The following is a 22,828-nucleotide window of genomic DNA, read 5'->3' as shown; positions in this document are numbered from 1 at the left end:
TAATTTATTGATCTTATTAATTCTACTGGTATATTTAATTTTCCTTCATTGCGAAGATAATTTAGACTAAATTTCCATATATCCACCATAATATTTAGTTTGGTTCTAATTAGTAGGTTTATGTTAGTGTGTGTTGGTAATTTGAATAAAATTGATTTTAATATAGTTTAGTTCAAAGCAAACTGTGGTTTAAAATTGAAACCGAACCGTATTTTTATGATTTGGATTGGCTTGGCTCTATAATTTTTGTGGGTTGGTTTGGTTTTTCAAATTCATAATCCGTAGGTATTGATTTGGTTCTTGGTTTACTATAAAACCGAACCAATCCAGACTATGCTCATCCCTATCTAGTGTGCCTTCATGCGACGCCATTTTGGAGAACCTCGCGACTTAACCATAGGAAAAGAAAAGAAAATATGAGAAAAAATTTACTATTCATTAAACTTGAAATTTTCATTTTCTTCTTCCAACCAAACAATAGAAGGAATTTTTTTTAATTTTCCTTTTTTTTTTCTTAAGTTCCAAACTGAGAAGTAAATTGGAGGTCGTCTATCACAACGTCGTTTGGATAACCTCTTGTCTTGAAAACTAGAGGTCGTTAGTCCCGATTCTAAACTCGGGGGGTCAAATTTATTATTGAATTTTTTTTATCATTACTTAAAATAAATTTGAGATTTAAATTAAAATTGAGGAGTGATTTTCACATCTTTTTTGATATCTACACTCCTTTTTCTTTGTTTTTTAATGTTAACAGTGTATGACTTTTTTTGGCTAAAAGACAAAAAAAAAAGTATGAATATAAAAAAAGGGAATATAAAAATTATTTTTCCAAAATTTTTTTATAGATTATAGATTTAGCTTGATGAGGATAATAAAAAAAATTGAGAAAATAATAAAAAGAATTCAAAAAATTTATCGATTTTGAATTAGTTTTGTACTAAGGCTCTGTTTGTTTCGATGTAAAATGTTTTACAATATACATTATTTTTCATGTAAAATGTTTTTTCAAAAAATAAATTTTAAACTTTTTATTTTCTGGTGCTTGGTCGGCAGAGGGAGAGAGATGGCTTAGATAAGATGGTGGAATTCGATTCCGAAAATCGTCAAAATAATGTAGAGGGAGAGGATTTAGATAAGATGGTGTGTGGAAAGAGAGAGACAGAGAGAGAGAGATTGTGTTCTCCTGTTAGTAGTGGGTACTAACATGAGAGAGAGAGAGAGAGAGAGAGAGAGAGAGAGAGTGTGTGTGTGTGTGTGTGTGTGTGTGTTTTGTGAGTAAATTAGAGGGAAACAATAGAAATTGACTGCGGGAATTTCACGCGAAATGAATCATGAAAACAACTTATAGCCAATTAAGTGGTAAGTCATTTTATGCCCATTGATGGAAAAATAGTGTGCAGAGAGAGAGAGATTGATTGTGTTCTCCTGGTAGTGGCATAGTTATGAATACCGTTTCGTACCGGCCGGTACGTACCGGTTTGATAGAAAAACAATACCGTAACCCTCTAATACTGTTCCGGCTCCAATACCGAACCTTACCGGAAATACCGGCCGAGATGATGTTACCAGCGATTTTCGGGTAGAATTTTGCAAAACAATACCATTTTGCACCGGTCAGTGGAGAAAATGGAGAAATAAAAGGAAAAAAAAAAAGAAGAGAAAAGAGGAGATCTTAAAAAAAAATGTGGCTCCTCGTGGTGTTCTCCAGCTTATCCTAGGATCGACCATGGCTGGAAGTGATTACTTACATAGATCTTTCCATTGGAATTCCTCTCAATAATACATAATACAACCCAATTGGAGAATAAAAGGGAAGGGTGATGAAATGAGAAGTGCTAGGTATCCCGAAAGAGTACCCAGAAATTACCCCGAATGTCAAAATCAATGGTCCAGATTCACTTAAAGTCAATCTGAACCCTTGATTTTCAAATTTAAGATAATTTCTGGATACTTTTTCGGGGTACATAGCATTTTCCTTTCCGAAAAGTTACAAAAACTGTGGATTTTTCTTTTGTGTGTACAAAACCAGTGGTTTACAACACATGGTTTGAGAGTGGAAGTGGAGTAATTTTTTGATTAAAAAAAGGAAGAGAAGAAATGGATTTCTGTTGGGAAGAGGAAATTATGTGAATTTTATTGTCTTATCTATATTTATTATAGAATGAATTACATAGTATGGAAAAATTTGAGTTATAATTATATATAATTGTAGTTGCGGTAAATCTGAAACGGTACCCGGTACCTGACCGGTACCAGTACGTACCGTACTAGTAAGAAAATCAATATCCTATCCGAAACGGTATTCAGAACTTGGTTAGTGGGGGGTACTTTGGAGAGAGAGAGAGAGAGAGAGTTTTATGGGTAAATTAGAGGGGAAACAATAGGAATTGTGGGTAAATTAGGGGGGAAATAATAGAAATTGATTGCGGGAATTTCACGCGAAAGGAATCATGAAAACAACTTACAGCCAACTACGTGGTAAGGGGGTGTTTCGGTTTTGTAAAAAAATAATTTTTGAAAAAAGAAGGCAATTTCAAACTTAAATATAATGAAAATGAAAAATATTTTTTTAATTTTTTTTGCACTGTTTAAAAGATTTTAATGAAATTTATCAAACAAGATTCATATTGGTAGGAAAATTATTTGCATAAACACATAATTTTTGAGCTTGAAATTATCTTCTTTTTTCAAAAAGTACTTTTTTTCAAAAGTGGAACATCCCCTAAGTCATTTTACGCCCATTGATGGAAAAATAGTGTGCGGAGAGAGAGAGAGATTGATTGATTGTGTTCTCCTGTTAGCAGTGGGATACTTTGGAAAGAGAGAGTTTTGTGGGTAAATTAGAGGGGAAACAATAGGAATTGTGCTAAATTAGGGGGGAAATAACAGGAATTGGCTGCGGAAATTTCACACGAAAGGAATCATGAAAACAACTTAGAGCATCCGCAATGGGAATAATCAAAATCGATAATCAAAATGTGCCACGTCAGCATTTGATTATCCATTTAGTTCATAATCAAATTTAACAAACTTGACCTCCACATTGGTTATTTTTGTATCCCTATAAAAAAAACCCCCCCACAATACGCAATGCACCTATGTCCAATTGCAAACGAGTTCCAATCACGTACCCGACCACACCAAATTATTCGTCTCGATGAGACGATTCTAATGTGAGGTGTTTTTTAATTTTTTAGTTTTGAATTTGGTTATTAGGTTTGGTTATTGAGTTTTGGTTATTGGTAAAAGTTGTTAAGTTTGGTTATAGAATGAGTGGAATTTGATTATTTGCTAAAAGACTTGTAACTTTGCTTATTACAATGTGAGGTATTTTTTTAGCATTGTTGTTAAGTTTGTTTATCCATACCAATTTGCTTATTACAATGTGGATGCTCTTACAGCCAATTACGTGGTAAGTCATTTTACGCCCAGTGATGAAAATTATTTTACACTTGAAAATGTTTTACTTGTTATTCATCTAACCAAACACTGAAAAATTTGTAAAATATTTTTGGAAAGCAGTAGCCAGTGATGGGATCCGATATACAGCTACGTGTACACCACCGTGTTGAGAAAAAATATTTTACGTTAAAACAAGAGGAGCCTAAATGTGGACCGATTTTTTAAAAAAATTCATACTATATAAGATGACACTTGAACAAAAAAGACAATAACAAAAGTTCTGAAAAAACGAACAAAACATAAAAAAAGAAGAAGAAGAAGAAGAAGAAGAAGAAGAAGAAATGAACCCAAAAGTTGGGGAGAATGGAACATAGAACACTGCTTAGCATTGAATAATCTCTCGGTGCAGATGCTGGCGTTGTGACTCTGATGTCAGTGCACTCATCATCATCATCTCTCTCTCTCCCTCCCTGTCAACCCAATTCTCTCTCTCTCTCCCTCTCTCCCTCTCTCTCTAAACTTGGCACAAGCCACTAGGCAAATGGGAAAGTTGCATTATAAATAGATAGACACCCCACATCCTAAAATGGCCGCAATTGTAGTATCTTTAGCCTCTTCACTTGCTTCAACCAGTCCATCATCTTCTTCTTCGCTTGTTTTCAGAAAATTGCGATCCACCCCCCTTCTGGGTCTCTCTTTTGCAGTTACACCCTTGTGTTGTCGCAGAGGTAAGCGCATGGCTCACTCTCTCGCTCGCGCCAGTCTCGGTCTCACTCACCCTGTTCAAATCGACCCCCCTAAGGTATCCTCTCTCTCTCTCTCTCTCTCTCTCTCTCTCTATATATATATATATATATATATATATCTGTACACAGATGTTTGTATGTCTCTTTGGTTGTATTGCACTCTGATTGTTTGGGCTAGAATCAGTCAGTTGTGGACTTCTTTTATATGGGTCTCATTAGTCATTCCATATGTGTATTTAAACATTCTGTCTTAGTCAATGTTCTGAAAATGGCTGGATGCTCGTCGGCCGGAAAAGGGGTGACTAACACCTCGGTTGTAGTATGATTGTTTTTTCTGGCTAAAATCAATCAACTGTGGACTTCTTTATTTGGGTCTCATTCCATATATGTATCTAAACATTTGGTGTATTGACATAAACACACACTTTATATCCTGTAATCTCCTATGTTTGTATGTCTCTCTTTGATTGTGTTGAGTGACTATTCTTTTTGGCTGAAATTTTAAGATTTTGTGGACTTCATTATCTGGTCTCATTATATGTATTGGCTTATCAAAAAAAAAAAAAAAAAACATTTTGTGCATTGAATCATTGATGCATTAATTGTTGAGCTTGTCTTGTTCAGTTTATGGGTTCACTCTTTTTTTCCATGAGTTACGACCTCTGAAGTGTTATCATTTCCACTGATTATTGATTAATTGAGATTTGTATTTGGGTCTTCATGTATTAACCCGTTGTTCTTTTTTTGTTCTATAGCCCTTGCTCAAATCTTAGAACCTCCCAAATGCGTCTCTTCCTCGATCAAACTTGTATCAAAACAAGTCTTAATCCAATCGAAGGGGACTTTATTTTACTTAAAATTCGCAAGTCTACCTTGTGGCTTTCTAAATTACCATTTTTCTGCCAAATATGTATGCTTAATTTGAGTTTTTTCATTGGAGTGCTTCATATCAAATGAATCTTTTACTCAATAATTTATTATTATTATTATTTTTTTATCAAAGTTAAGAGTTTGAGCAAGGTGGTGGAGATGGTCTCACATATATCCGTTGTTTCTAAACTAGATTACGTGAGTAATTGAAATTCTAATTATTTGTGCTCATGTTTGGGGAAATTCTGTTAGATCTCTTTTTCTGCAAAAGAGATCGATGTGGTGGAATGGAAAGGAGATATACTGGCAGTGGGTGTCACCGAGAAAGACATGGTCAAAGATGAAAACCTGAAATTCCAGAACCCAATCTTGAAGAAACTGGACTCCCATTTGAGTGGTTTGTTGGCTGAAGCTTCTTTGGAGGAGGATTTTAATGGGAAAGCTGGACAGTCAACTGTTCTAAGGCTTTCGGGAATTGGGTCAAAAAGGGTTGGGTTAATTGGGCTTGGACAGTCCTCATCAACCACCGCTACCTATCAGAGTCTTGGTGAGTCCGTTGCTGCGGCAGCAAAGGCTTCTCAGGCGAGTAATGTGGCCATTGTGATTGCTTCTCCTGAGGAGCTCTCAGCCGAATCAAAACTTCATACTGCTTCAGCGATAGTATCTGGTAATAGTTTGCTTCATTTTTTCTTGTTTTTCAACTCCTGGGAGCAACTCCAACCTTATTCTCCAATATCTATTAGCCAAGCATACTTAGAGCAAATAATTTTTTCAAACATTTCAGCCATAATTCTCCGTTTCTATATCTTTTTATTTTTTATTTTTAAAATCCCCTGAATTATCTTCACAACTCAACTTTCTCTCCAAATTGTTGATTTGGATATTTTTATATAGCTATCACATATGTCCGCATTGGCATGATTTTGATTGCATGGTCAATAACTTTTCAAAACCAATTTTATGAACATCTGGATCTGTTTATAATTAGTTGTGTACATTTATGCAAATGGAGATATCTATATTTTGGGTTGAGTCTCCAAATTTGGCAACTCTAATCGGGGTCTGCATTTCAGAGAAATGCAGCTGGGTTGGAGATACTCTGTATTGCAGTGGACACATGTTTGGGTTCTTATGGGATTGAATTTGGTGGAATGGCTTGAATGTTGTAGGAACTGTGCTGGGTACATTTGAAGATAATAGGTTCAAGTCAGAGTCAAAAAAATCATCGCTTACATCTGTTGATATTCTTGGTCTTGGAACTGGATCTGATCTGGAAAAGAAGCTTAAGTACACTGAAGACGTTTGCTCCGGGATTATCCTTGGGAAAGAGCTGGTAAATGCGCCCGCCAATGTCCTAACCCCTGGTCTGTATTCACTATTCAACCTTATAATTTTCCTTGTTCTTTTGTCTACTTTGTATAATGTGCATCTGATGCATACCTATTGTACCTTTGATATGTTATGTTAGTGTCTTAAAGTGCCTTAATTTTCTATTCTTCCTTTTTTCACATTTGTCGATGTTTTCTGTTCAGTAAGATAACCGTTGTTTATGATGATTCTTATATCCTCAGGGGTTTTAGCAGAAGAGGCTTCAAAGATTGCCTCCATGTATGGCGATGTTATTTCTGCAACAATTTTGGATGTAGAGCAATGCAAGGAACTGAAAATGGGTTCTTACCTTGGTGTTGCTGCCGCATCGGAAAATCCTCCTCATTTCATCCATTTATGTTACAAACCGCCCAGTGGACCTGTTAAAACAAAGTTGGCTTTGGTGGGAAAGGGGTTGACCTTTGACAGGTGATTATAAATATCTATTTTCTTCAAAAAGAAGAGATTCTAGTTCGAGTCATCACTTGACCAAAACAACATGGGTTTTTATTGGTTTCGTGCCATTTAAGTTGGAGAATGTGAGCCGTTTACGTTGATAGGGGGATGTCTGTTCACTTGAGGTTCTTATTGCTCTGGTTGATAAAACATTTATCTTCTTCTACAGGAACTCTTAGTTTCTACTTCAGCTGGCTCTCGTCTGCATTGGTTACAGAGCCTATGTTTTTCAGCTTAATTTCTAAACTTACTTTTTAGTTTTGAGTAGAGTTTTTGTTTTCTGATTGATCTCGTCATACAAGTTCAGTGAGGAGGAAAAAAAGACTAAAAGACACCCAAAAGCTTAGACATCCCAAAGACGCTGATACTTATCTCTTATGTCTGTAGTGGCGGCTACAACATCAAGACAGGACCTGGCTGTATAATTGAACTCATGAAATTTGATATGGGAGGTTCAGCAGCAGTTTTGGGTGCTGCAAAAGCTCTTGGTCAAATTAAACCTGCTGGAGTAGAGGTGAATTATTTTTTATTGGGCCTTCATATTGTCGTTACATTGACCCAGATGTTTTTCCTTTTTCCTTTTTCTTTTACTTTCCCCCTCTAGATGTGTCCTTACCTTTCATTTTCTGACTTAAGTCTTTTGATTGCAGGTTCATTTCATAGTTGCAGCTTGTGAAAATATGATTAGTGGAACGGGTATGAGGCCTGGAGATATTGTCACAGCTTCAAATGGAAAGACAATTGAGGTAGTTCCTTGAGTTTGAAGGAAGAAATGTGAAATGATATATTGCATCGTACTAATTTTCACATATCGTACTAATTTTCACATATGCATGCTTCTCATACTTCTCTTTGTTTTTTGGTTTGGAAAGTGTCGGACTTCTTATTTGGCACAAGGAATATTATGTTCACTTTTTATGTGATTTGTCACTGGTTACCGTTGTGAATACCGAATACTCACCACAGAGAAGGAAACTTCATGGGGTGTTTGAAATAGATTGACCTTTTCATAAGTGAATGAATAAATGGAAACTTGAAATAAGAGAGAAGGTAGAAGTGTTCCAACTATACCATAAATGGGAGGTTGGGGATACGGCAATCCGATGGAGAAAGGATATAGCCTGCTGCAATCATATCCAGTCTAATCTCTCCCAAATGGTGCAAACTTATCCTGCTACCAAACATGGCATGAGAGTCTTCACAAGACTATGATGCAACAGTGGGAGACAATGATTCATTCTGTAATCATATTTCCATGTAGACCCTGAACTAAGCTGTACACCATCCACTTTTATTGGCTGTGCTAGCGTACATAACATAATAAGTAGACTTGTATTGTCCTCATGTTCTCTTCATTCTCACAGAGTACTTGATGCATTGCGAACTACAGTTTAGTTACTGATATGTCAATATAATGTTCTATTTCTACGATGCAGGTCAACAACACTGATGCGGAAGGCAGACTTACGCTAGCGGATGCTCTAGTTTATGCCTGTAACCAAGGTGTAGAGAAGGTACCGTAATATAGAACCATTAGGCAATACTCCGTATTACACATATCACTTATAAACCAAGCCGTTTTAAAACTAAATATTTGCATAGCCCACTGGTCCATTTTTATCACCCTTTATGTAAAGTTTGTTCCAACTTTGGAAGTCTACTTTTGATTTCATAGCTTCGTTGACACTGTTAAATTGTTTTGCAGATAGTCGATCTAGCGACACTAACAGGGGCATGCAGAGTTGCTCTTGGGCCCTCAATTGCTGGTATTGTTCTCTGAAATTCCCCTCTTTATTATCTTGGTGTTAAACTTGGGATGTGAAACTGATTTCTCTTCTAGTAATTAGCTGAGTTAGAGAATCGTGCTGTAATTTATTGTAAGTATGTCATGAACTACACCCAAAGACAAATTTTAGTAGGAGTTGAAGTGATATTGGAGAACATATTATGGAAGTAATAGATTAGTGCATTTGTTTAGAGAAGAATGGGCCCCCGGAATATGTGATTCCCTTGCACAATTTTCAGAATTACATGAAGTTTCACACCCAAAGGATTTCGAGACACTTTATGGAATAGTGTAGTTTGAACTTTGAACAAGGTTTTTTTTTTCTTTCTATTTTCCTCTTTAGGATTGTTCTTGGTAATTGATATGGTAACCTACTCATGGGGCAGTTAATTATAAAAAGAAGAAGATAAAAAAGGAAAAGGAAAATTACACGTGAAGCAGGCACTCTCCTCGACATAGATTTGAAACAATTGTAGTATGTTCTTGATTGAAAGACTGTGTTTAATGACAGGTGTGTTTACGCCTAGTGATGACCTTGCAAAGGAGGTAATGGCAGCTTCAGAGGTAAGTGGGGAAAAACTTTGGAGGTTGCCTTTGGAGGAAAGTTATTGGGAGTCGATGAAGTCAGGAGTAGCTGATATGGTCAACACTGGTGATCGTCAAGGTGGAGCCATCACAGCAGCTCTTTTCTTGAAACAGGTACCTGTTGCTTCTACTATATACGAACATGTTTGGCATAGAATGCCATGTCATTGTTGACTTAAGGAATTAAAATACGGCCTTTGGATTAGTTATCCGAGTCTTTTGGAACACGACGTGGCCATTTGGCTTGTGCCCGCCCAGCAGTTTTGGGGGTGAGTGGGGATGTGCATGTGCTCGCCTTGTTCCCCTTTCTTTTGGATGGAAAATTGCTTCTGGGGAACACCACTTTGGAGAGTATTCACTCTATGCCAATCTGAGACTGTAACTGGATCACGGAAGTCTGTGTTTAGAGTTAACACGAAATCAAAATGTCATTTGAAGTATCTATGTCTTGCGACAATTGTAGGGGGGCATGTGCTAGCCTTGTTCCCTTTCCCTTGAAAAGATAGGCACATGGCCACGTGGTTTTCGACGAACACTGGAGTCTTTTGTCCATTATGATATCACATAAAATTTATAGGACTTCAATGCTCATTTGAGTATCTTATGTTCTATCATATGTTTATAAGTCTTCGATGCTAGTTTGAGTGTCTTATCTTTCAGCCAGGTTTTCTTGGTTCTAGCCTGACAAAATTTGACATGGAACTTTTTCCCCCTTCTTTCTTCAGTTCGTTGATGAGAAGGTTCAATGGATGCATATTGACATTGCTGGCCCCGTCTGGAATGAGAAAAAGAAAACTGCGACCGGATTTGGCATTTCAACTCTGGTGGAATGGGTTCTGAAGAACTCTTCCTAGTCACATCCTCAGAATTTCCTCTTTAGGGGAGAACACCACCACTTTGACCTATGGACACAGGTAAAGGAGAGATCATAAGGGGGTCGTCATTTGGCGCGGTAATATATATCCCATCGAATAAAATCTTCTTCAATGAAAGAATAAGGCAAGTTATGGGCCGAGGCATTTGGCTGTCCAGAGTTTTGCTTCGGTAAAAGTTGACTGTTTGATTTTCTCTTTTTTACTTACCAGAACTAAAATTGGAAATGGTTTCTCCTATTTGAAGGTTTTTCAGAACCACGTTACCTGATCTTATCTTTTCTTACTCTTCTTTTTCTCTTTCTTGCGGTGTTTTACGCGTTTGTGGTATGTCTGTTTCTGAGAATATGGCTGATAAACACACTAAGTTACTCGAGTACGAGATTGTGTGCGCTCGTTCGAACTCAGTTTGTTAGGTAAAACAAGTCAAGCTTGTGTCTTTGTGAAGCTCGTACGTTTTTTAACAAGATATTACTTGACTCATTTTTAAAGAATCCATGGTTGGATCGAGTAAAGCTCGTTTGAGATTGGCTCGCTTGATAGACAGTCGTGCTTTCGAATAATCTATTAGCCCATTCAACAAGGTTCTAAGTACTCTCTCTCTCTCTCTGGGCAAAGAATTCTCTGAGCAGTGGCTCGAATCAAATTCTCCACAACCGGGAATTAAAGCAACGGAACATTTTGGATATGAAAGTAGTAGTTGCAGCATATATTGGTAAAAGCTTTATAATGAATGATATCTTAAAAGCAGTTGGCATCAATCCCTGCCAGGTAATTCATTATATATCTTAAAAGCAGTTGGCATCAATCCCAGTCAGGTAATTGTTCATTGCATCTGGCGTACCATGCGACGTTTTTTGTGTGTTATTTTTAACTAATGACGTAGCAACAACGTAAATGAATAAGATATTGACATTCACTTTTATTAAATAGTTAGGGGACAAGTATGATTCATGGTACATTCAATTCGAAAAAGTATTGAACAATTTCCCTTTGACCATTCTACGTTTGACGGTCATATGGTCAATGGGCCTAGATAGGGTTATGGCTCTATTCCGGCCCTTTAGTTCCAACTTTCTGTAGGATAGGTCAGGTTAGACTTAGGAGGGTTGTCAATGCCCTCCTCTTTCCCTTCTTAATTTAACAAACACACAAAAGAAAAGTATTTTGCATGTTGTTAAGCTTTCAAAACGATTTTGTGGTGATCTTGCTTCATATTTATGCTTTTGTTGCTTTTCTATAGCTTAATGATCACTCATTTCTCAACTTCCAATTGATGGGATGTGCAAACCAGATGACCAGGACCCTCCAACTCTCAAGGGCTTAATTTAAACACTGGACAGCCAAACAATTAGACAGAAAACTCGGTTTAAAAATGTTAGTTGTAGAGATTAGTTTTTTGTTTTAATAACTTTAGTGTTTGAGTCTAACTTACGCTTACCTCAACTAATCCAAAAGCCTTGAAGTTAACAACCGTGTGCATCTTCACCGCTCAAAGAATTTTGTTTTTCTGCTAGCACTGAGAGTAAACCTACAAGCTTAAGCGGATAAATCTCTTACTGCTATGTTCCCACTTTGACCAACCATTGGGCTTCAAATTCTAAATGGGGCCTGATCGTTTTCACACTATTCTTCTGTTAGCACATCTTTGATTTGAGATGCACGAGAAGTCCAACATATAAAAGGGCAACTATTTTGAGCTCTTTTATTTTGATTCATACATACACAAGATGGTAAGAGGATGAAAGGTAATGCAATTATAACAAGAAGGTGGAGTGTGAAAATTTATTACTACTCCCTCCGTATCATTTTTATTGTTCATTTTCATTTTTCGTGCCGTTCTTTCAACGCTTATATCTCCCAATTTATAATGCTTTTCATAATTTTGAAAACTTTGTATTATAGATCTAATCGAGAACTATCAAACAAGATCCATATTACATATTTTTGGAGATTCATATTGGAAGATATAAGCGTTAAAAGAACGACACGAAAAACGAAAATGAACAATAAAAATGGAACGGAGGGAGTAAAATTTATTGGTCTAACGTACGTAGTCCATATTTGTGTATATATGTGCACTGATCAAAATAGCCCTTTTCACATTAGAGATGCATACAGAAAATGGTATTTATAACTCTGCGGCGCTTACAAAAAATAAATGATTCAGATTACTACAATAAATGCACGATGAGACCCATAGTGGTGTTAGCGGAAAATTCACGATTTCCGCACGCTGGCGAAAAGGATTTAATCTCATTGAATAAACTAGTGGGGTGGGGTTCAGATCCTGCTTGAGAGGAGACAATGTTGTTTCATGAAGCAAAGCAAAGGCCTCTTTATTGGGATCGGCATTTTGCTTAAAAATGCAAATAATTTGAAGGCAAGAAGTCAAACTAATATGAAACCAACGATGTCTACTTTTTATATTGAGATGAAAGTTTTGAGAGTAAAAAAATCTCGGGTTTGTTTGTTTGTACCTCATTGTACTCCTTGTGTAGGAGTAGTAAATTCATACTAGCATATGCCACCGACATAGCCTAGTGAAAAAATACATTTCATGTAACTGATCCCAATTAATCGAGACTCAACCCGATATGGTATAAATATAGGAAAGTGATAATGTCAAAATTATTTTTGTCTATACTAAAACTCTAATTCATAAACGCATTGGGTTTTACACAAGAGACGAAGATTTTATGTACCAAAACTCTAATGTATAAACGCCTTGGGTTTTGCACAGGAGACAAAGATTTTATGTACTACAGCTTTGGCACAAACAAAAGTAATTTTGAAGTTAGCAACACTTTAAATGTAATAGGATAACTCAATCCATTCAAAACAGCTCATTTGCCATATTTAGCCAAACTCTTCATAGGGGGAGTCTTGTCTAATTTAAGGACCCACAAAAATGATCAGAATCGTTCATTTTTTAGAATTCGTCGAGAACAAAGACCATGTCCAAAATAAAGTTCAACGGATACGATATGATTTCAAAACGCACTAAAAGTTACATAACTGTGCCAAATGGATTGCAATCCAGTGTTGCATACTTTAAAAAAAAAAGCTTAATGCGCTTCAAAACATATCAAATTGTATTAGATCAACTTGATTTTTGACGTGATCTTTGTTCTCGATGAGCTCTAAATTATGAACGATTCCAATTATTATTGTGGTTCAGAAAACGCCCACAAATAGCTCAGACTGGATGTAACCAAACTGGGCTGCTCCCTTTTATATAGAAGACCCAAAGTGGTTCCACACAATCCAAGTGTGTACCCGTATGTTTTTTTTCCCCCTGTCCTTACCTGGACCGACACATCTGAAAACTTCAACTCGGATCAACGGCTAGGATCAACTAACTCTCTCTCTCTCTCTCTCTCGGCTCTAGGCAGCCTCTAGCGAGTAGCGTAGGAGTATTTTTACCCCCCAAATTACTCCAGCCACTTTCTTCTTCTCCTCTCATACTCCTACGACTACGAGTCTACGACCATTAAAACCAGAAACTGACACAAACAGCGACAGAGAGAGAGAGAGAGAGAGAGAGAGAGAGAGAGAGAGCGTCAGTTACATATAGTGAGAGAGAGCCCATACCTGGATCTAGATCTTCTTCGCCCCGTACGTTAACTCTCTCTCTCTCTCTCTCGTTCTTCTCAATCGCCATGATGGCGGTTCGACGGCCTCCTCTCGCATTTCTCCCATGGATCTCCGTTCCTCTTCTCCTCTTCATCCACCACGCTCACTCCTTCTACCTCCCCGGCGTCCACCCCGAAGATTTCCAGAAGGCAAGTCCTCTGCACTAGACATTTATTTATATATATACAACATTTTTATGTATAGGTGTGTCGGGTGTGTTTGCATCTGATATGCATGTGTTAGATCTTGTTGATTCCGTAGTTTGACGTATCAGTTGCTTTGTGATTTTGTCTGTTTAAGGGCGTTTTGGTGTCGGATCTAACTCAATTAACGGCGAGGAAATCGATTCTGGCCTAATTTTGTGAAATTTGGTCTTTTGTTTTTTATTGTTTGGAGATCTATGTGATTTGCTGGTTGTTGTTAGCTATGAAACTGATGTGTTTGAGCCGGTGTAGCTAATTGTTCTTACCTACCAACTTATTAGTAGACACGCTGCTAGAAAATTATGGAAATCACCAACGGCAAAGAGTCCCCTTAAATGGTAAAATGATACCGTTTTTAACCAATTGCGATAAAAAAAAAACCCAAGAAAGAGATACATATATGTGACCAAATAAGGTGAGTTTTCAACATCGACTAGTCTTACAACTAACTTTCAGTTCATGTGCCTTCCACGATTAAGGTTAAATACGTCATATGTTCGCATTGTTGTAATCTCTTATGTCCTTTCAATCTGCCAAAAGTTGGCATGTTTTTAGTGCTCATATTCACACAAACGACTCAAGCAGTTAGCATATAATACAAACTTTACAGTATGAGCAAACCTTTGGACCCCTCATAAAATCCATTAATGCACTTTCTGGGTGTTCTCGTAAGGTCTCATTCACTTCCATTAAGGAAACCTCACACATCCTATATAAGAGGATGATGAAAGAGAATCAACCACTGTATACACCAAATTATATTCGTCAAAAGGTCAACGTGGTTTCAGATATCTTGGCCAAGGACTTGGCACTAAAACTAAACATTTAATACCATGTAAAATATCTAATGCACTAACAATTATCAAAAACTTGTCGGTAAATGTAGATTTGGGTTTTCTTTCAACCACAGTGTTGCTATATTTATCAAACGCATCAAATACATGCCCACAAAGACACAAACTTCGTCACACATTGACACCAACATTTACATTTTTCTTTCTTCCTCTTGGCTTTATCTGAACCATGACATCTCTTCCCAGTTCCCACCCTATGGACAGGCTGATGATACCCTTTTTTGGCAGCATTGTATTGGTTTTCTATAGTGACTTTGTTGCCTAGAACACCTTATCATGGATGCAGACTACAGTTATTGATGTCAAACATGGTTTATTGAAGTCTTTGATGAACTGCAGAACAAATGCAATCTTTTTCTTTTTTGCTCATTTGGAGTGTAAGCTGAAACTTTTTGTGTTGAACCTAGTTTGTTTTTTGGAACTTTTTAGTTATTTTTGTTTTGGGGAGGGGACGGTGGTCTAGGTCCTGGTTGTGTCTTAATCCTACTACAGAATCTGTAAAGTGTTGTAAATATAGGTGGTTGTGTCCAAAGACTCGTATAATATGGATTATTTTTGACTTCTTGTGGATCATGACTAGAATGGATGTATTATGATGTTCTGAACTATGTTATGTTATGTGGAACGTAGATCGTTTTGGTATGAAGATCGGTAACGTGGTATGATTGGGGTATAGGCTTTTTGAGCTTACATTCCTGTAATGTTCTCATCTAAACTTCCAATGAAGTACAATATTGTTTGTCTAGTACACATTTCTAGAAGCATTATGACCGACTTTCGTATATTTTGTTTTGCTAAAGCTCCAATGTCTCTAGCCTTTATAGGGGAAAAAATGGTATCACTTTGGATTGCTAAATTCACTGTTTCAGAACATAGGTTTACGATATTTTGAGATTTGCAATTGCAAAACCTAGTTCACTAGGTACTAGCGTTTTCTGGGAACATTGGTTCTGATTCTTCTGAATGCTATTATGGTAACTTCTGCTATGGCTAAGTAGCTTTTATGCATATTTGTTTCAGGGTGATGCCTTGATGGTGAAAGTGAACAAACTGACTTCTATAAAGACACAGCTTCCATACACCTACTATTCCCTTCCTTACTGCAAGCCGAAGGAAATAGTTGACAGTGCAGAAAATCTTGGTGAAGTTCTTCGTGGCGATCGTATTGAAAACTCACCTTATGTGGTCAGATACATTTCTCAGATGATTTTGTCTGTTTTTACGTTCCTTGAGTGTGAATTACTGAATTTCTTATTGAACTTGTTGCCCGCAGTTTAAAATGCGAGAACCTCAAATGTGCAATGTTGTCTGCCGCCAAATCCTTAATGAAAAAACTGCTAAGGAATTTAAGGAAAAGATAGATGATGAATACCGCGTGAACATGTGAGGCTTCTTTCGGGGGTATCTCTAGCATGACTAAAATTGCTTACTGCTTTCAAGTTATTGCAATATTGATTCTTTCTGTTGCATCTTGCAGGATTTTGGATAACCTTCCTCTGGTTGTGCCCATACGAAGGTTGGATCAGGAATCTTCCTTTCTGTATCAGCATGGCATTCACGTAGGTCTCAAAGGAAAGTATGCCGGAGTAAGTACCAGACGAATAAGAATTTTCCCTCCAATTGCTGCAGATTTTAGACTTTTTTTCGTGTCTAAGCCAGCAGTTCTTATAGTTTCTTTCTTATCAATACTATTTACAGACCAATGAGGAGAAATATTTTATCCATAACCACTTAACATTCACGGTGAAGTTTCACAAGGACCAACAAACAGATGCTGCTAGGATTGTAGGATTTGAAGTCAGGCCATTCAGGTACATCATGAATTCTTCATCTTAGTGTTCACTAGGTTCTTTTATCTCCTACAATGGATGCTTATACTATGGTTATGCTGTTGGTATATTTCGGGTGGAATTAGTGTTAAGCATGAATACGAAGGTGAATGGAGTGAAACGACTCGTTTAACGACCTGTGATCCCCATGCAAAACGCTCAGTTACCACTTCGGATTCTCCTCAAGAGGTTGAAGATAAGAAGGAAATTATCTTCACATATGATGTCGAGTTTCAGGTAAGTTCCCTTATCTCATACTCCATCCTTGCCATGTTCTTGGTCCTATATGGGAATTCCAACCTTATAAGCTGACATCAATTAATGTATTTTGGAACTCATACTCAGTGGCATTATTTTCTAATTTGACCCCAGTTTTCCCCACTTTCAAATACATCTGTAGGTATTTACATTTAGAGAATGTGTTATGTCCGGAAGAGGCGGAAACCTTCCGCCACGGCCCATTGTGGGCCCTACCGAGCATTTCCTGTAATAATCTGAACCGTTCATCTCGGAGGGCCCGAAAATTAATATGTGTACGCAAAAAATCTGCTTGATCGGACATCAATAGCTATGTCAAAAATTGAATTTTGGTTTATAAAACGGACGGCCTGATTCTGTCACTAGGATTTTAAGTTAAATTGTCCATGACCAAATTTAAATTTGGATTAGTTCTTGATGTCCGATCAAGCTAATTTTTTTTACGTGGACATATAACTTTTCGGACTCTACAAGATGAACGGTTCAGATTATTGCAGTGAATGCTCAGTAGGGCCCACAATGGGTGGCGGAAACCATGATGTTTCCACCTCATCCGGAAAGAATTTAATCTCATTTACAATTGGCAACGTACTGAAGGTTACAAATTTTGTTGCTTTTATCTTTCAAAAAAAAAAGGACAGTACTTGGGGGACATTCAGAAAGGGAAAGAGGAACCAAGAATACTGGACAGACTAAGTAATATTAACTTCTCCGGTTAATGTTGTGTGTTGTTCTAATGATGTCTTCTGCATTTCAGGAGAGTGATGTGAAGTGGGCATACAGATGGGACACGTATCTTCTAACGGCTGATGACCAAATCCACTGGTTTTCGATTGTCAATTCACTGATGATTGTTCTTTTCCTCTCTGGCATGGTGGCCATGATCATGCTTCGGACACTATACCGCGATATCTCCAAATACAATCAGCTTGAAACACAAGAAGAAGCCCAAGAAGAAACTGGATGGAAGCTGGTGCATGGAGATGTCTTCAGACCACCCACAAACTCCGATCTCCTCTGCGTTTACGTAGGAACAGGTGTACAATTTTTTGGAATGATCCTCGTCACCATGATATTTGCCGTCCTAGGGTTTCTCTCTCCTTCCAACAGAGGCGGTTTCATGACAGCATTGCTTCTTCTATGGGTCTTCATGGGCCTTTTTGCGGGCTACTCTTCAGCCCGTCTCTACAAGATGTTCAAAGGCACGGAGTGGAAGAAAATCGCTCTCAGAACGGCTTTCATTTTCCCAGCAATAGCCTTCTCCATCTTTTTCTTCTTAAATGCTCTAATTTGGGGTCAGAAATCTTCGGGAGCAGTCCCATTTGGAACCATGTTCGCTTTGGTAGTTTTATGGTTTGGGATTTCTGTTCCTCTTGTTTTTGTCGGTGCTTATGTTGGATTTAGAAAGCCACCTCTTGAGGATCCGGTGAAAACCAACAAAATCCCAAGGCAAATTCCGGAACAAGCTTGGTGCATGAACCCGATTTTCTCTATCCTCATTGGGGGGATCCTCCCATTTGGAGCCGTATTCATCGAGCTCTTTTTTATCCTCACTTCGATCTGGTTGCAGCAATTCTATTACATCTTTGGCTTCCTCTTCATCGTCTTTGCAATTCTGATTGTGACTTGTGCAGAGATCACGATCGTGCTGTGCTATTTCCAGCTGTGCAGTGAGGACTACCTTTGGTGGTGGAGGTCCTACCTCACTTCCGGATCCTCAGCTCTTTACTTGTTCCTCTACGCCGCTTTCTACTTCTTCACTAAGCTTGAGATCACGAAGCCGGTTTCTGGGGTTTTGTACTTTGGCTACATGTTAATCGCTTCGTATGCTTTCTTTGTGCTCACGGGTACCATGGGTTTCTACGCTTGTTTCTGGTTTACAAGGCTCATCTATTCATCGGTGAAAATTGATTAACAGTGTAAATCTGTCACACGTGAAGCAATGCAAATCGATTGATTTATGTCTTCATGAGGTAAAGAAAAAAAGCAAGGTACTCGCCATTCGGAGGTACTTGTGAATTTGAATTTTTAGGTCTTATACGATGGAAATTGGTCTCTTTTTCCTTCTCTCTTTGGATGTCTCGATACAAGTTATTGCGGTGTCCTAGATTTAAGTCTTCATTTTTTTTGGGTTCGGTTTTTTTTTCTTCTTTTCTCCCCATTATTTTGTACTGAGACATTGTGAGATAATGCCTATTGCTCGTGCAAATTCCGTGTCCTAAATGACTGGTTATTGTAGAATATTATTTGGAGGGATTCTTGTATCATCAACTGGTACAAAGCTGAAGGTTATATTGATTATATTGCTCTACGTAGAATATGTCCTTGGATGATTCAGGTACTTCCTTTGAAGTTTGGGTAGTGCCACATGATGCTTTAATGCTCTTGAACGTCACATATTCTTTTGGAGTCCACAATGAAAGTATGTAGACCCCATAGAAATACGTGGTGTTGGGGCATTGGCGGTGTTTGAAAACTACTGAATAATCACTAAGTGCGGCTTTGTATGGTGTTATGCTTGTACTAACTAAAATGACAAGTCTTTTTCAAAATTGACACTGTTGATTACTTTGGAACATATGTAAGTCCAACCGTGGACACAGATTTTTTTTTAACGCGCGATAAATGTGTAGTCTATTCTTAAGGGGATGTGGAAGGGATACTGTTAAGCGACATACGGGTGGGGCAAGTCCAAAGGACATCAACACAACACCAAACACTCGTATTTCTGGCAAGAATCGAATTCTCACATTTCATGTGGAAGAGGTGAGGAAGTACTGTAGATATGATTTCTTGAAACTGAGGTTTCTTACTTTTTAATGATTTCCCCAAGTCGTCAAGAAATTTTCCTACCTTTCCAATTTCTAATGAATCTAGATAACCATTTGTTTTGGTATAAATAGTCATTATCTGGTCTTCCACTGTGCAGAAAACATGCAGGAAAATAAAAATTATTATTTTTTACTTCACCTCACTTTATTTTTCTTTACTTCACCTCACTTTATTTTTCTTGGGAATCAATTTCTCACACGATATTTTCGACAACTGAAGGGAGCTATCGAGGCCCATTAAGCTTAGTTGTGATAATTGAATATACGGCTTAAAAATCTGTTTTTCTGGCAGTCTTCGAGTTCATTTTGTTCCGAATCCCAGCAAACTATTACCATGACGTTTTTTTTTTTGTGAAAAGGTTGCTTGTGAAGTCTATTCGCTTAAAAGACTTCACAAGCAACCTTTTCAACTACAGTTATACACTCCAAATCCGTCCATCCAAAATTGTCATATTATAGTGTTAAACCTCCCCCTCCTTTTTTTTATTTTTTATTTGTTTTGAAAAGCGGAAACCTTCCCTTATTTGGTCAACAATCATTCTACCACCACATTCACATACACACCCCCACTCTTATTATGAGTGTGGATGTGTGATTGAGTGTGTATGTGGGTGTTGTGTTAGAATTATAGTTTGGCCAAATATATCTCAGCAGAATATTTGTGTGTAGTAATTAGGATGTCATCTGTTCAAATATTCTGGCTATATCCTGTTTTATACTGAGTAGTATTTATACTTACGTTTATGAGTATTTGGTTACTCTTTAACGATCCGATTAATACTTTAAAGGGGAAAAAACTGAAATAGTCCCTGTAGTTAAGTATTTGTGTCAATTTGGTCCCTGTAATTATAATTGGCTCGATTTACACTCTGTACTTTCCATTTTGTTCCAATTTGGTCCAATTACTAACTTCCGTTAGTCATTTAAACAGCAAAATCATATGGCCCTCTTTTTTTGGGTTAAAACAGACCCATTCCGCTAAATAAGCCAACTGGATTTTTTTTTATTATCTTTATTCAAATTTTTTTCGTATTAACTTATTTTTGTCTTTATTCAAAAAAATTAGGTTTCGAACGTAATTTTTTACTTTTTAGATTTCTCTTGTCATGACGATACAATAATCCCCAAAAAAATGACGAAAAATTAACAAATACGAAAAATATTTGAATGAGGACAAAAAAATAAGCCAATTGGCTTATATAGTTGAATAGGGTTGCTCATTCCCCTTTTGCCCTAACATACCTCTAAACCAAAACACGACTCATTCTTCCATTCTCCATTGATACGGAGGCACCGGAGAAAAAATTTGGTTATAGTTTTCTTCAAAAAATTGCCCTCAAATTCATCATTTTTATGATCAGTCATGAAGTATCATAACCACTGGTATTGTCTACCAGTTCAACTTGTGGACAAATACTAAGATGCCTTATTTTTCTGCATAGTACTAAAAATGCATATAGAACCATGTCCAAAAGTCACAACATGATATAGATCCAAAAGTTACAATATGATAAAGAACCATGTCCAAAAATCAGAATATTACATAAACTCAATTCCAAATTTAGCAAGTCATAACCTAATACATAGACATAACAAACCACTCAACTGTGTTACAATAAACCTAACTTAACAGCCCAAGTGGTTACAAAAAATAGGGTCGTGTCATTCAATTCATTTTCCTACACTTGGTCCATGCACTGATTCTTGACTAGGAATGTTGAAAAATAAACCTAAGCCAATTTTTTCGTCTTTATTAAAAAAAAATGAATTTCGATAATAATTTTTTACTTTTTAGATTCCTCTCGTCATGATGACAATAACCTCAAAAAATTGACGAAAAACTAACAAATACGAAAAAAATTTGAATAAGGATAAAAAATTAAGCCAGTTGGCTTATTTAGCCGAACGGGTCTGTTTTAACCCCCAAAAAGGGGGGCCATTTGATTTTACTGTTTAAAGGACTAACGGCGGACTAACGGAAGTTAGTAATTGGACCAAATTGGAACAAAATGGAAAGTACAGAGTGTAAATCGAGCCAATTACAATTACAGGGACCAAATTGACACAAACACTTAACTACAAGGACTATTTCAATTTTTTTCCCTACTTTAAATTCATCATTAAAACACAACTCCGAATAAAACCGTACTATTAGATGCACATGAATCACACGCATCTAACAGTTTTAAACACAATTGTGTCTGGAGTTATGTTTTAGAGGTGTATTCCTATACTTTTTGATTGTTTACTACTCTCTCTGCGTGCAATTTTCAATTGCTAATATTTTTCATTGTATATTTTATGTTTTTAAAGTTATTGTCTTATCAAATAAGATTCATATTGTATATTTTTTACATCATCTGTCTCATTTTGTTTGTCTAGTATCGTTATTCGTGTCATTCTTTAAAGGAAGCTGTTAATTCCACGGGAGGATTTGTTTGTGCCACGGGAATTAATTACACATCATCCTAACATGCCTCAATTGCCCTCCCCCTAGTAATCAGCTTTGTTTCGACTTCTCTCTAGTCAATTCCTAAACTAACCACCTCGGTGACTTTCTGTATAATCCATATCCCACTTCAAATCTTTTTCATTCCTAATGCAATTTAATACTCCGCTATCACAAGATCTCAACCAAAATCCTTTCTTCTACAAAGAATAACTTCCTTAAACTCCTTCATCATCTAAAAACAACTAACATCTTGCATGTTCGATGCACGTGGACGAAAAAAAAAAGAAAAAAAAGATGACTTTTTCTCTTTTGTCCTGTACATCAGTGGATCGCTACATATGGCTCTTGGAATTTATTCACTTTTCTTGATTAAAAAAAATTAACAATAATAAAAAAACAAAAGAAATGAAGACAATAGATAGGTTTCAATAAAGATTGTCAAGGGCTAAGTAAAGAACGCATTACAAACTTTTTCTTTTTTTTTTTCCCCCTCTCTCGGAACTTCATAGTACATGTTCTCGTTATTTTCTAATGCTTCTTGGAATGCATCTTTAATGGCGGACAAGAATTTTGATTTTTAATGGTTTTGGTTATGTGGTGATTTCCCGTTAACCTAGAGAGTAAAAATATAATATAATTATTATTTTATGCTTTTAATTCTTTGCAGAAGAAAGAATTTT

At 36.9% G+C, this 22,828-nt stretch overlaps 2 protein-coding genes and 1 long non-coding RNA gene across 3 annotated transcripts; 2 read left to right on the top strand and 1 right to left on the bottom strand.

Annotated features, from left to right (window-relative positions):
• Positions 1–3,717: 3,717 nt before the first annotated feature.
• LOC131303432 (leucine aminopeptidase 1-like) lies at positions 3,718–10,346 on the top strand. Its single transcript, XM_058330305.1, has 10 exons — positions 3,718–4,204; positions 5,271–5,685; positions 6,188–6,382; positions 6,590–6,815; positions 7,230–7,356; positions 7,493–7,588; positions 8,279–8,356; positions 8,548–8,608; positions 9,140–9,327; positions 9,939–10,346. The coding sequence occupies exons 1-10, from the start codon at positions 3,989–3,991 to the stop codon at positions 10,065–10,067; spliced, it is 1,731 nt and encodes a 576-aa protein (XP_058186288.1). The 5' UTR covers positions 3,718–3,988; the 3' UTR covers positions 10,068–10,346.
• Positions 4,045–5,206, bottom strand: LOC131303440 (uncharacterized). Its single transcript, XR_009192049.1, has 2 exons — positions 4,274–5,206; positions 4,045–4,225 (listed from the first exon to the last, which is right to left on the bottom strand). It is a non-coding gene; the product is annotated as an uncharacterized LOC131303440 (long non-coding RNA).
• A 3,195-nt stretch (positions 10,347–13,541) lies between the features above and the next one.
• LOC131303426 (transmembrane 9 superfamily member 9-like) lies at positions 13,542–19,176 on the top strand. The gene is made up of 7 exons (XM_058330294.1): positions 13,542–13,870; positions 15,799–15,963; positions 16,052–16,161; positions 16,256–16,364; positions 16,477–16,589; positions 16,694–16,844; positions 17,623–19,176. Exons 1-7 carry the CDS (start codon positions 13,748–13,750, stop codon positions 18,778–18,780), a joined length of 1,929 nt encoding a protein of 642 aa, XP_058186277.1. The 5' UTR covers positions 13,542–13,747; the 3' UTR covers positions 18,781–19,176.
• Positions 19,177–22,828: the final 3,652 nt, after the last annotated feature.

Source organism: Rhododendron vialii, chromosome 1a, assembly GCF_030253575.1.
Source record: "Rhododendron vialii isolate Sample 1 chromosome 1a, ASM3025357v1".
NCBI classification, from domain to species: Eukaryota; Viridiplantae; Streptophyta; class Magnoliopsida; order Ericales; family Ericaceae; genus Rhododendron; species Rhododendron vialii.
This window is presented reverse-complemented; position numbering and strand designations above follow the sequence as displayed.